At 34.2% G+C, this 14,002-nt stretch overlaps 1 protein-coding gene across 1 annotated transcript; it reads right to left on the bottom strand.

The window, feature by feature from the left end:
* Positions 1-4,338: 4,338 nt before the first annotated feature.
* HELRODRAFT_169123 (hypothetical protein) lies at positions 4,339-12,346 on the bottom strand (the record flags this gene model as incomplete). The annotated part of the gene is made up of 7 exons (XM_009015000.1): positions 4,339-4,449; positions 7,206-7,480; positions 7,643-8,022; positions 8,492-8,570; positions 8,672-9,123; positions 10,717-10,949; positions 12,227-12,346. 7 exons carry the CDS (start codon positions 12,344-12,346, stop codon positions 4,339-4,341), a joined length of 1,650 nt encoding a protein of 549 aa, XP_009013248.1.
* Between the last annotated feature and the right edge of the window lie 1,656 nt (positions 12,347-14,002).

The following is a 14,002-nucleotide window of genomic DNA, read 5'->3' as shown; positions in this document are numbered from 1 at the left end:
TTTTTTAAATATACCGAAATATTTCCTGCCCCCTAGAAAACCGATACTGCTAGAAAGTGGAGCAAGTTAAAACCATGCCCGACGGTTATTTTTTGTAAATATTATTATTAAAACCATTATTTACTCCTTAAAACCATTTGAAAAATGGTTTTAAAAAGTAAATAATGGTTTTAAGGAGTGAATTTTTAATTTTTTAGTCGCATTTTGTGTCCAAGCCAAGTACAAAGATCAAATTTTTTGACACGTGATAAGAATTTTAGTAGATTTGAAAAAAATTATAAAAACTGTATTTTATTACAAACATAAACTTATACTTATGAAAGTTAACGTTAAGTTAGTATTACCATCAACTAAACTTTGCAACAGTCTTGTTTCCTCCAGTCCGATTCTCTCGCATAAAGTGATCAGTTCTAAATGTGGGTTGCATAAAAAATGTTCAATAAACAGCTAATAGTAATTTTCATAACCTGTTACGGTTCATTATAAAAAACAAATTTTCACAAACATGTTTAAGAACGAGTTGTAGGAAAATAAACTACTTATATGAAAGGTATATGATACTGATATTGAATTCTCAAAAATGACGTTTCGTTGTGCTTCGTTAAGGGATAAAATAAAAATGGTTTTAAGGAGCTAAGATGTTTAGCCAGTTATCGAGTGAATAATTTTCTATGACAATTAAAACAAAAAATAAGAAATAGTGTGCTGAAAAATAAAAATAAATGAAAATTTTTTAATCGGTTATGACGGCGGCATGTAGTTTGCTACCGGACGGAAACTACCCTTGCGTAGGCCCGAGTAAGGTGCCAGCCAAAGCATGAATTCAAGCGTGGTTGTTATTTAATTGTACAACTACGGAAATTTCCAAGTTTTTTAATTTTTTTTATAATTTTTAGACAAGATGTGGTATAGAAATCGAAGTTTAAGTACAAGAAGTGCTTATTTAATTGCAATTTATTATATCTTAACAGTCTCCATCTTTGTTTATTATTTACGTCTATTTTTATGGTCTAGAAAAAAGTTGTCAAAATCCTTTTTTTATATCTTTCATCCAAATGTGGTTAGAAAACAGAAAATCCCTTTATTACCCCTTTGCCATTATATACTCAATCTTAATACCGCCGTCTATTTTTTCGCCACTCCTATAAAAAGCGAATCGCATGGATTAATTTAATTAGTTTCGACGTTCGACCTTTGTAGGATTGCTACGAGTGGTAGGCAACCGTTCATACCATCCATCTACAACTTTGTTAACATCGATCTCCCCCGGTGGATATTTTTTAGAGCCGCCATTAAATACTGTTACCATATCACACTGTCAAGTTCGATTCACTAATAAAAGAGATAGTTTTCGATTCGAGGAATTTGTAAAATTGTGCATTCTGTTCAAATCCGCTTGAGTCATCAATGGCACAGAAAACGAAATCTCGCTTAAACTAAACTTTTTTGCATTTAAAAAAACGCTTCACCGAATGATATCCACTCAAAAATCCGTATGCAATTTTATCGTAATCCTTTCAGGAATTGAAAAAATTTTAATGGAAAGATGAATGCAAAATTGCTTTTTAGTCGGCTTTTGAATAAATACGCCAGTCTAATTTTAAATCTTATATTTACATATATAGTTTCTCCTATATGGTTTTTGCGTAATTGACTGAATAATATATCCTTAGAAAAGTAGTAAAAATACTTCAGCATCCCAAACATCAACATGATTATTTAATAATATCCGCTATCTGTAAAAGGCGCCTGTCCCAGTTTCGTAGTGCATGCAGTGACCGGCTTCGAATATGATGAAAAGACTCCCATCTATCACATGCATCGTGTGTGTGACTCCAGTAAGAACCACCCAGCCGGACGAAGCAGTCACAATGTCTAGCGTTCTATTCGTCACGTGTGATGCACCATGTATTCACTGAACCACATCAAATGTTAACAAAAGTACTTCCGTTCGACTGCTGTTCAGATCATTAATACTGTTCAATCAATCAATCAATCAATCAATCAATCAATCAATCAATCAATCAATCAATCAATCAATCAATCAATCAATCAATCAATCAATCAATCAATCAATCAACCAATCAATCAACCAATCAATTCTGACATTTCTCATGCGTGTGTGTGGTTACGCAATTTAAATGAATAGCTTTTTTTATATCCGAACGATGCATAACAAAAAAATATTTTCTCTATAACATGATAATAATATCTTACAATTTGAATCACTTTTGAAAAATGGCTCATTCAAAAAATGTGATCTTCCTATTCAGCGTTATCTAAATACATTACTCACAATGAAATTAAATAGGGAACGTTAATTAAAATCAACCCAATAAAAGCAAATATTAATAAACCTTCTGAAGCTTCTGATGATGAAGAATGAGCAGTTGCAAATCCAAAATTTAAAAGCATATTAAAACACTGAATAAAATCACAAAATTTTTCAATAAAGTTGTGGAAAGCTAAAAGAAAAAAATATTCAGTTGACAACAAAAACAAATTGGAAGCTATATGAAGCTTTTACTTGAAGATGAGGTATCATACAATAATTTAACATCGAAAAATTCCTTGAATATTTTTTTAGTTGAAGATACAACTTCAAGTAAATATTCTGAAAAACAATTTTATTTCTTTTAAAGATATCGTTATTATTAATAAATAACATAGATTAAAAATGTTTGTCACTTAATAAAGTCATCAAAATTTTTTTTGAAAATTTGAGCTTAAACGTGACCAGAAAAAACAAAAATTGCACAAATAATAAAGCACGGTAAAAGCAATTACAATAGAAATTATCGCAAAATGTTTAAATATTTTTCAAATATTTTTTTGTTTCATTTTAATAGTGTAAAATTTTTTCCCATTAACCATCAGTCAGTGTTTTACACTACTAATTTCAACAATTTTATCTTGGGATCTGAATTTTTAAGATTGTTGTTATAATTAATTTTATGATAAGGTATTTGTATAGAAACTTTTAACGTAAACTTCCTTAAAAGAGTTTAACAAATAAACATTAAACATGTTCAAACCAATATCATCATCATTCTCCTCTTTCCAAATGTGACACAGCCGTTGTTGTTCTCGAATTCAATCAATCTTCGTTTTGCGGCCAGAAACCCGGTTTCCTGAGGTAGGACGTTGTTTTCTTTGCCATCAACTTTTTGCGTCAAATTAAACGATCAGCTGTATCCATTTCCTTAGAGCTTTCCTGTCTTGCTCGATTGTTTGCGACCAGGACTTCTTTGGACGGCCTTTGGGACGTGTGCTAGGTACTTCAACATCTGCAAGAGAAGTTATGGCACTGTTTCCACTTCGTTTGACATGACCAAACCACCGCAGACGGTGTTGCCGGCATTTGGTGTTGCCGGCATTCGGTGTTGCCGGCATTCGGTGTTGCAGGCATTCGTCCTATATATCATCTAAACAAGCACGATGCAGGATTTCGGTAGATTTGATGTTGTCTTTCAGACTAATTTGTTGCATCCATCGGAGTATTTTCATGTCGGTTCGTTGAAGTTGTTGTTCCAGTTTGGTTGTCATTGGCCATGTTTCTGCACCATATAACAACACCGAACGTATCACAGATTTATAAAGTCTTGATCGTAGTGGTAGTGGGATGTCACGCCGCATCAATATAGAGGCAAGGAGATGACATTTATTCCATGGTTGCACGTATGCGTGATCGAACGGAAGCTTCAGCTATTCCAGTACAATCCAGAACAGCCCCTAGATATTCTCGGATTGCCAACAACAAGGTTTTGCATCATCATTGCCCCGTTTTTAGATGAAAGAAAGCAAAATTTCATCAAAGTTTATGTTTCAGGTGTTCAATGACATTGATGCCACACAGCTCACAACATTGCCGACATGGTCGATTTTTTGGAAATGAATACTTTGCTAGCCGTTCTTTTTGTTTTGCAGGCCGGTCTCCAAGGAATGATAAAACTTTAAGCAAACACTTTTTGATTGGTAGGTAAAAAATCTATACTGCCGGCCACCAAGGAATGATGAAACTTTAAGCAAGCACCTTTTGATTGGTAGGCAAAAAATCTATACTGCCAGCGGCGATGTTGTGTAGCATTGTGAAATCGCCGCTAATGCTTTTGAACTTTAAGGCGGGTAGATTCGGTAATGTTGCGGTTGCGCTGATGTAAGAGAATACATTATTTGTTTTGAAAGGCTGGACACGTGTTTCGTCTATACCAGGGACTCATCAGCAGCCTGAATACTTATCAGAATAGTATCGCAGTTTTCCCCCTATATAGCCCCCACGAATTACTTTGTTAGTTTGTGGTGTTTTCATTTATTTTTGAGGATCGTTAGTTTACATCTTTAGGATTTGTGATCCGGCAGTAATCTCAAGCGATCTGTGCAACAGAATGTTTTGCATTTTTGAATCATTTTTGTTGCACTCTTCGGAACACTTTCCAATTTTTCTATCTCCTAGAAACCACACATTTAAATTAATCAAATAATGAAAATATCAATCAATCAATCTTCGTTTTGTGTCCAGAGACCCGGTTTCCCGAGGTAGGACGTTGTTCTCTTTGCCATCAAATTAGACGATCAGTTATATCCATTTCATTTACATTTAGAGCTTTCATGTCTTGCTCGATTGTTTGCGACCAGGACTTCTTTAGACGGCCTTTGGGACGTTTGCAAGGTACTTCAAAAATGAATAATAATAAATAATGAAAATAAATATGAATCAAAATTTTGTCGACATGAAAATGGTACGGAAGTCAATCAATCAATCTTCGTTTTGCATCCAGAGACCCAGTTCTTCCGAGGTAGGACGTTGTTTTCTTTGCCATCAACTTTTTGCGCCAAATTGATCAGTTGTACCCATTTCATTTAAATTTAGAGCTTTCATGCCTTGCTCGATTGTTTGCAACCAGGACTTCTTTGAACGGCCTTTGGGACGTAAGCCAGGTATTTCAACATCTGCAAGAGAAGTTATGGCAATGTTTCCATTTCGTTTGACATGACCAAACCACCGCAGACGGTGTTGCCGACATTCGTCCTTTTATCATCTAAACCAGCACGACGCAGGATTTCGGTAGATTTGATGTGGTCCTTCAGACTAATTTGTTGCATCCATCGGAGCATTTTCATGTCGGTTCGTTGAAGTTGTTGTTCCACTTTGGTTGTCATTGGCCATGTTTCTGCACCATCTAACAACACCGGACGTATCACAGATTTATAAAGTCTTGATCGTAGTAGTAGAGGGATGTCACGCCACATCAATATAGAGGCAAAGAGATGCCATTTATTCCAGGCTGCACGTATGCGTGCTCGAATGGCAGCTTCACCTGTTCCTGTACAATCCAGAACATCCCCTAGATATTGAAAGGATGTGACTTTCTCTACCTTAATTGCTTCAAAAACATTGCTATTTCGAATTTGTTGTTGTGGATAGATGCAAGCAGGACAAACGAAATTGGACACTTCAGATAAAGTACCAATTATGTTTGAACAACGTTTGTGACACCACTGGTTACACTGCTGACACTTGATTGAATTGTTACCTACACCAGTTTTACAAACTGAACAGGGCCATCGTACAGTAGCTGTGGATTGGATGGGTTCACCAGTGTTCATTGCTTTGGTTTTGCTGATGTTGACTTTGAATCCATGATCGGCGAGTCTGGTGTTCCAATCTTCAAACATCTGTGCTGCATTCTGCTCAGACGTTGCTGTTAAAACGATATCATCAGCATATATTAGATTCCAAATGTCACCAGTGCGTATCGGCTTTGTGATTTCTTCCATAACAGTTATAAATAACAGTGGACTGAGAATCGAGCCTTGGTGAACTCCAACGCCGATGTCAAATGCATCTGTTTCCAACCGTTGTGCTGACGATAGTCTTACTAATCGTATACATTTCCATCACAAGTCGAACAAGATATTCTGGCATGAGTTGTCGACGTAGACTTAGACTCCACCTGATTGTTTCACGGTTCACGGGGAAAACGATCAAATGCTTTTTCAAGATCTACAGAAATGTGTGATAGTTGTTGATGCTTTGCGAGGTACTGGAATAAGTTGTCGACGTAGACTCTACCTGATTGCTTCACGGGGAACTCGATCAAATGTTTTTTCAAGGTCTACAAAAATGTGTGATAGTTGTTGATGCTTTGCGAGGTACTTCTCGTGCAGTTGCCGAAGGATGTGAATTGCATCAATTGTTGATTTCCCCGCTAGGAAACCAAATTGATAATTGTGATGCACGACGTTAATCTTCTCTCAATGATTTTCTCGACAATTTTCAAGGAGTGTTTTAACAAACGTATACCCCGATATGATGAACAGTTAAAATGGATCACCTTTGCCTTTGTATAGCGGAACTGTCATGCTATAGTTCCATTCAGTCGGCATTGAGCAATTTCTCCAGATTTCACGGCAAAGTTGTAGTAACGTTTGGATACCTGCAGTACCAGATGCTTTGATAATGTCATTTGTGAGTCCCGAGGGCCCTGCTGCCTTTCCAACCTTCATAGCTTTCAGAGCTTCTGTAAGCTCCTCTACAGTGATGTCATAAATCGGACCTTCGATGAGTGGAGCGTCAGTTAACATTGATGGGATTTAGTTCGTTTAACAGACGGTTGAAGTATTCTCTCCACTGTAGCTTGATCTCATCTTGTTCAAGAACCATCTCATTTTTATCGTTTTTGATACATGAGGCACCAACTATGTCTTTTTTCGTACGCTTTGCTTGTTTTGCTATACGATACAGAGATTTCATTTATTTACTTTTGCTTTTAGTGAGCCACTCTCTGCACTGATCTGTCCGAGCCAGTGCAACTTGACGTCTTGCATAGTTGTTCTTCTCACGGAAAATTTTATGGTCATCAACAGACTTTGATTTTTGCCATTGCTTGTATGCAACTGTCTTTTCAGCTATTGAATTTTGTACATTGTCATTCCACCACCAAATGTCCCGTTCATGCTGACGTTTTGTACCAGTTTTCCCCACAAACTGTAGTTGCAGCGTTCATTAAAACGGTTTTGTATGTACTCCAATCTGTACTGGCTTGCGATTGGTGGTCTAACTGTGTGGCGACAATCTGTTGAAATTTTTCTCGATGAGTATTGCTTTTCAGCTTCCACGTTTTGATTCTCCAAAGCATTTGTTTAGACTTATGTTTTGACAGTTCGACAACCAGGTCTGCAACAAGGAGTCTATGTTGGGCGACACATGATTCGCCAGGTATAACTTTGACATTTTTGAATAGCCTTCGGTGTTGTTGCTTGACAGCGAAGAAATCAGTTTGCGTGGCTGATGGTCTACTTTTGTATGTTATGAGATGTTCCAACCTCTTTCTAAAATATGTGCTCAATAAACAAAACCCGTGACTTTCAGCAAACTCAAGGATGCGGTTGCCATCTTCATTCCGTTTTCCATAGCCAAAACCGCCATGTACGTTGTCAAAACCATCTGTTTTCTCTTCAACGTGGCCATTGAGATCGCCTCCAATCAGGATTGTTTCAGATTTTGGTAATGTTGCTATGGAGTCAGAGAATGCAGCCCAGAAGTCATTTTTCATCTCTTCTGATTCGCCTGTCTGTGGTGCCTATGCAGAAAAAATAATCATTGTTTGCTTTTCTATGAGAAGCTTGATCCACAAGAGACGTGAATTAATCTTTTTAATATCCAGTACTTCTTGGGCTAGCGGTTCTCTGACAAAAATTCCAACACCATTTTTGGCCGTCTTTTGACCATTCCAGAATAGTTTATATTTTTCTTTGTCTGAGTTGACATGACAGACACCATTCGATTTCCATCGGGTTTCCTGAAGGCAGCAGATGTCAATCCTTCTACGAACGAGCATTTCTGTGATTTCCATGCTGCGGCCAGTTAGTGATCCAACATTGAGCGTTCCAAGTCTAAGTACCATAGAGGGGCCATTCTGAATTTTTCTGCAACATCCCTCCGCTATTGCATACTTTCCAGGGATTCTCGGCACCCCTTGACCACTAAAGGCCTGCTGGGGACTAGGGGCCGTTGTTTTTCTTTGTGATGGCATGAGATTAATTTAGGGAAAAGTTTTTACATCCGGACACCCATCATGACGACAACCACCAGTTATAAGCGGTGGGTCTAGCATTTTGCTCAAAAGCACGCAAGGCAGCGTGGATGCAGTTTTATGTCATGCCCAGGATCAATAATCAATATTATTATAGCAACATGCCTATAGTTAACCATAATAGAATAAAATATCTTTTAAAATTATTCTAAACATGAATATTTCTGATTAAAATGAGCAAAGATTTATAATCTTTGACCTCATGAATCCTATGATACGGATCCTATGATACGAAAATGGTACGGAAGTGGTCCAAAAAATAATTTAACTAAGTTTAGGCTGGGTCATAGAATAAAAACGCTCGAGAAAATTGCACTGAGCAGTAAAAGTCAGGAACATGTATTTCTAACATACATATTTATAAAATATCCCAAAGTAACAAACCTGCTGTTGACCTGATTGTTAAGAAAACTGGGTCATCTATTTTAGACGAAATTTGTCGAACGACAGCAATATTGCTTACAGCAATCTTTTCTAATAGGATTATTAATAAAAAAAACAGCATGAATGACAAAACTATAAATCTAAATTTTTAAGCAACATAAAAATTGCAATTAATTTATAACAGTAATTACCAATAGTTTGTTTTCTAAAACATTCTTCTTCTATTTTTCTTTTATTTTCTTCCTCTATTTTCAAAGTTTTTTCAAGAATTTTTTCAGCGTTAACAAGTTCAATTTCTTGAGACAATTTTTTAAGCTCATCTTCAAGGAATGTTTTATCAAAATTAATTTTTTTATTAGTTTCTTCTGAAACGTTTAATTGGAATGATTGGACGGCAAGATTTTCTTTAAGTGTTGTAACTTCTGACTGAGTTAATTTTAATTCTTCACGAATTTTTTCTAACTGCAAGCTTTTTTCAGTGGAAAAACTTTGCAAATCCTCAAACTTTGTTTGTAACATAACTTTTGAATCATTTAGTTCATTAAAACGTGAATTTACAGCATTGAAATCGTTAACGAGTTTTTCAAACTCTGTCTGCAAGGTAATTAACCTTGAATTTTTATCTGTGTTTTCTTTCGATAACCTTTAGCAAAACAAATTAAATTTAACCTCAAAATATGTCAGTTAAAATTTAATAAAATAAATAAAACTTGATTGTTCCACATCAAACAAATAGAAATATAACGGTTCAATATTAACAATATAAGACGAGTGGTGAAAGCTAGATTAGAAAATACACCGTTAAACGACCAAATTTCCTCAAACCAAAACTCATGCCAAAAATCTTCAAAACAATGTCATGAAACCCGAACACAATAACACAAAATCCCTACCTCAAAACTCAACCGGATAAATCCCCACCATTGTAAGAACCACGTGCATAAGAAACCTTGAACTAAAGCCACCAAACTTTAAATGATCTAAGCAAAAAAATCCACAATTGAAAATTCTGAAGAATAAGTCTTCTCAAAGAAATCTTTGTAGTATAAAATGTGTATATCACCCAAAAGGAATTTTCCGCATTTATATTTCTAAACTTGTGCTTGTTTTTCGTGAAAATTTATTACAAATTTTTAATCGCATCAGGTGAAACTGGTCCTAGCACCGTATCGTATGCACCCGACGGTAGTTTGTCAAGATAAACGGAATTAAGACAAAACCAGCGGAGTAAACTTTTTACCATTTGGGACAGCTCTACTGTTTTTTTATTTAATTTTGAGATTTTTTTATTTTAATGAACAAACTTTTCTCAATGCCGTATTAGATCTTCATTCTAAAAACATAAATTTTTGAATGTATAGAAAATGTACATTACTTATTAAAATAAACACCGACGATGATACATGAACTGAGATTTTCAACCAAAAGTCATTCACCAGAGATTTTTTTCTAAATTACAAATCACAAACTAACTAAATTAAATATTGAAAAATCGTTAAATATCAATGACATTAAAAAACCCGAACATTTTTTAATTTTCGCAACTATAAACTTAATTTCACATAATTAAATGTATAACTGTTAAATAAATCATACATACATCCGTTAAACTCATACAAAATTTTTTTGAAAACATTAGAGAGAAAATATAAATATTTATTAATTTTATTAATAAAAAAAAATAATGAATATTTACTGGGATGAGATTAATAATAATACAACGTATGGCATTCCAAAACAAATAAAAAGTTTGTGTCCAAGCTTTTTGATTAATGTATTTCTATGTTAAATTAATTGTTTTATGGGTTCTACCTAAAAAATTTTGAGAAGGATTTGAACTGGAGCTTCTGTACTGAAATTGAGCAAAATATTCTTCCTTGACAAAGCTGGCACGCCCGCAGCAGGATAGCAAATTAAATGCTACGAAAATTGTTTTAACTCCAAATTTAAGTGAATAAAAAAAAAGGGAACGACGAAAAACCGAAAAGAATTTAGACAAAATGGTGTTAAACGAAATAATAAACTTTAAAAAAACTTTAAAAAAACGCAATATTATCTGACGATGGTTTTAAACTTTGTCAGATGCCATCGCTTCTTTAAAAAATAAACAGGACCCTGGTGGGTAAGTTAATGAATTAAATGCTGACCTTTTAGCATTTAAAATTTTGTAAGGTAGTTGTCATCAAAATACAAAAACAGTAGCGGTAACGACACTTAATAAAAAGCATTATCTTACGTTGCTATTTGATCATCAGCGAGTTGTTTGTATCTGGCCATTTCATTAACTTTTTTTAATAATTGCGATTTTTCTGTTTCTGCCAACTGTAAATTGTTTTCAGTAATTGTATTGGAGTTAAGAAGTTTCTCTAACTCCAGTAACTTTTCAGAATTGATCTCTTTTTCATGTTTCAAAACCGTGTCCAAGCCATTTAAACTTTCCTCTAATTCAAGAATTCTTTGTTCCGAAATCTTAAAAGGATTGTTTATATTAATTCAAAAATTAGAAAAAAAATCAGATTAATGAGAAATCATTATTAAAAGTTTTTTAATTTTAAAAAGATTAAACTAAGGGTTTTCAATGAAAAAAAATATAAATTGGACATAACACACAACATATCGCAACACAATATAATATATATTGTAACATAATATAACGTAACATAACATAACGTAACATATCGTAACACAACACAACGCTTTAGAAGTCAACCAATGAGAAGTAAATTAAATGTAGCACAATTAAATGTAGCACAACACAATACAACACAAGAAAAAAATGGCGAAACATCCTTTGCTTATTCTTTATATAAATATTCACGAATGATAAAATAAAATTTATTTCTAAATTCTATTTTCAAGGTTTCAGGGGGAAATGTTGAGCCCCGCATCATTTAATTATATTATTGCTGCGGGGTAGGACGGCGCGTCGGGTAAATAAAGGCTGGTCTCGTCAGACAAAAAAAAAGTTCATTTTATTGTAGAAAATTGGTTGGTAGAGTTAGTTATTTTTATTGTAGAAAATTAGTTGGTAGAGTTGGTTAATTTCATTGTAGAAAATTAGTTGGCAGAGTTGGCGTTTTTGTTGGTGAGAAATTGGACACGCAACCGTGGTTGGTGAAGTAACTGTTGGTTGGTAAGGTATTATTGGGAGAAGTTTCATTTTTTGGTACGTGGGTGGTAGTTAGTCAGTGGTTAGACGAGAGAGCTGGAAATACGGTATGGGGTTGTTACGAGCTCAACGACGACAAACGTAAGGTAGCGAACGAAGTAGTTATCTGTTGCGTTGGAGGGTGGCGAACAAAGTAGTTGCCTTTCAACGTAACAAAAACGTTTGTCGGTTGGGTAAAGCACAGGTGGTGCAATATTGGTACAGAAGACGGCTGGAACCGAAGGAGTCAACCCCACATAACACCAGTGTTCGAAGGATTCTACATTGTTGTCAAGTGAAGAAGTTGAAACAGTATCCGCTCGTACGTGGTCACAGCACTGGCAGGAACAAGTCTGCATACTAACCTCGAACTTTAACTTTTATTTTGGTTTTCTTTATTGACATTGTATATTTATTTGATATAATTTTCAGTTTACAGAATAAAATTTTTTTTTGATTTGTGTCTACGTCTCAACCTTGCCGCTAAGAACCCGCTACATCTATATAAATTATAGGTTAAATGTGAGCTGGAAAATTAGTTTATTAAAACGCGTTAACAGTGAAAATTATAATAACAGCTTAGAAATGGAATTCATACCGTATTTTTAATCAGCAGTAATTCATTGCTTGATAAAGCTTCTGAAAGTTTTTCAGCTGCGTTTGATGATTGCAATAGTTTCTCTTCAACTTTGTTTCGGTCTTCCTTCATTAATGTCATTTCAGTTTGTAATTTCTGTCCAAAATGAACATTATAGCTCAAATTTATAAAAATCCAAATGTTACGAATTCTCATTAGAATTTTGTCAAAATTATTAGCCCGATATTCCTCTCAGAGCCCATTTGAAAAGTGTTTGCCAGAGAAAGATTATATTGTTTAACGTGGTAAATTAAAATCTCAACTGTTTTATTTTTTGACCCACGTACATGTTGTCAATACTTTACAAAAAAATATATAAAGGCATATCCTATAAATGATACATTCTTTTTTTTACAACTCCCTATATCAAAGTTTTGTTTAATTTTGTTTTGGAAGCCTACCAATTTCGTTTTGTATGAAAACTTTTAGGCAAGCAAGACATTTCGTAGTGTGAACAAATAATTAAAGGTTTAAAGGTCAAAGGTTTCTCTCTCTCTTTTTTGCGTTTGCTTCAGAGGTTTCAACGACAAACACACACAGCGTATATGAATACGCGTGCAAACCACGCATCATACACATTGCATATGATAGGCGGGGATCTCTTTGTATTCGAACCCAGTCATAGCAATAGCAAGACCAGGCGCTTTTAACCATTGAGCCATCACGCCGCCATTACTGACCTGGTATAAAAAAAACTATTAAAAAAGGCTAACACATTTCTGTAATCCGATGAAAATTGTAATTGAAAACAATCATAAAATAAATTCTTTTGAGAAGATTAGGAGACGATATCAATCAGAGCAAGATTGCAGGTTTGCACTTTTTTTTTCATAGGCAACATATTTTTTTTAAATCCAATTTTCATCAGGTTTTGCAGTCTCTTATTTATGCAACTTTGAGATTAAAAATGAAACGATCACCTGGTAAAGTTGGTCGCCTTAGTGTGACTATTTGTTTTGCTCACGAGCATTGTATTGCATTGCAGATTTGTGGGGCGCTTCTGCAGAGCAACCTTCATGTGCGCTAAATTATATTAGATACATATATACATGAATATATGATCGAACTTCGAAAAACGTGAAGAGGTTTAAATTTTTAACATGTTCAATTAATTCTAAATAAATAATAATTTTTAACATTTCAAATGCCACAATTTCTATACCTCAATTTTTTCTTTGTGAACTTCAACTTCTTTTTTAGATGCGGCAACTTGCTTTAATGAATCTGTGTACTAATTTCAAAGCATTTAACAAAAACAATAGAAAGAATATTCAGCGTAAATTTTTTAACAATAAAAATGATTAATTAGAGATTTCAAGTTACCTCATGATACAAATTATGATATAAACTATAATTATAGTTTTCCAGTTACCTCATGATACAAATTATGATATAAATTATAGTTTCCAAGTTGCCTCATGATACAAATTATGATATAAATTATAGTTTGCCAGTTATTTAATGATATAAATGATAATCTCTTTGGTGGATTTTTCGTAAGAAAAAATTAAGAAACACTAAAAATACACAGCTCCAAGTAAACCAATCAGTAATACTACACTACTACGCTTATTATTATTATAATAACAAAAAAGAAGAGTTTTTTAATAGTCGATTAATCAATCTTATAGCTTATCGAAATAATATCTAATCATATAATAATGGCGTGAAACTTCAATAATAATAACAATAATAATAATAATAACAATAATAATAACAACAACAATAATAATACAA

The sequence above is a fragment of the Helobdella robusta genome (assembly GCF_000326865.2).
Source record: "Helobdella robusta unplaced genomic scaffold HELROscaffold_15, whole genome shotgun sequence".
In the NCBI taxonomy this organism is placed as follows: domain Eukaryota; kingdom Metazoa; phylum Annelida; class Clitellata; order Rhynchobdellida; family Glossiphoniidae; genus Helobdella; species Helobdella robusta.
Note: the sequence above shows the minus strand (reverse complement) of the source record. Positions and strands in the feature narration are given on the sequence as shown.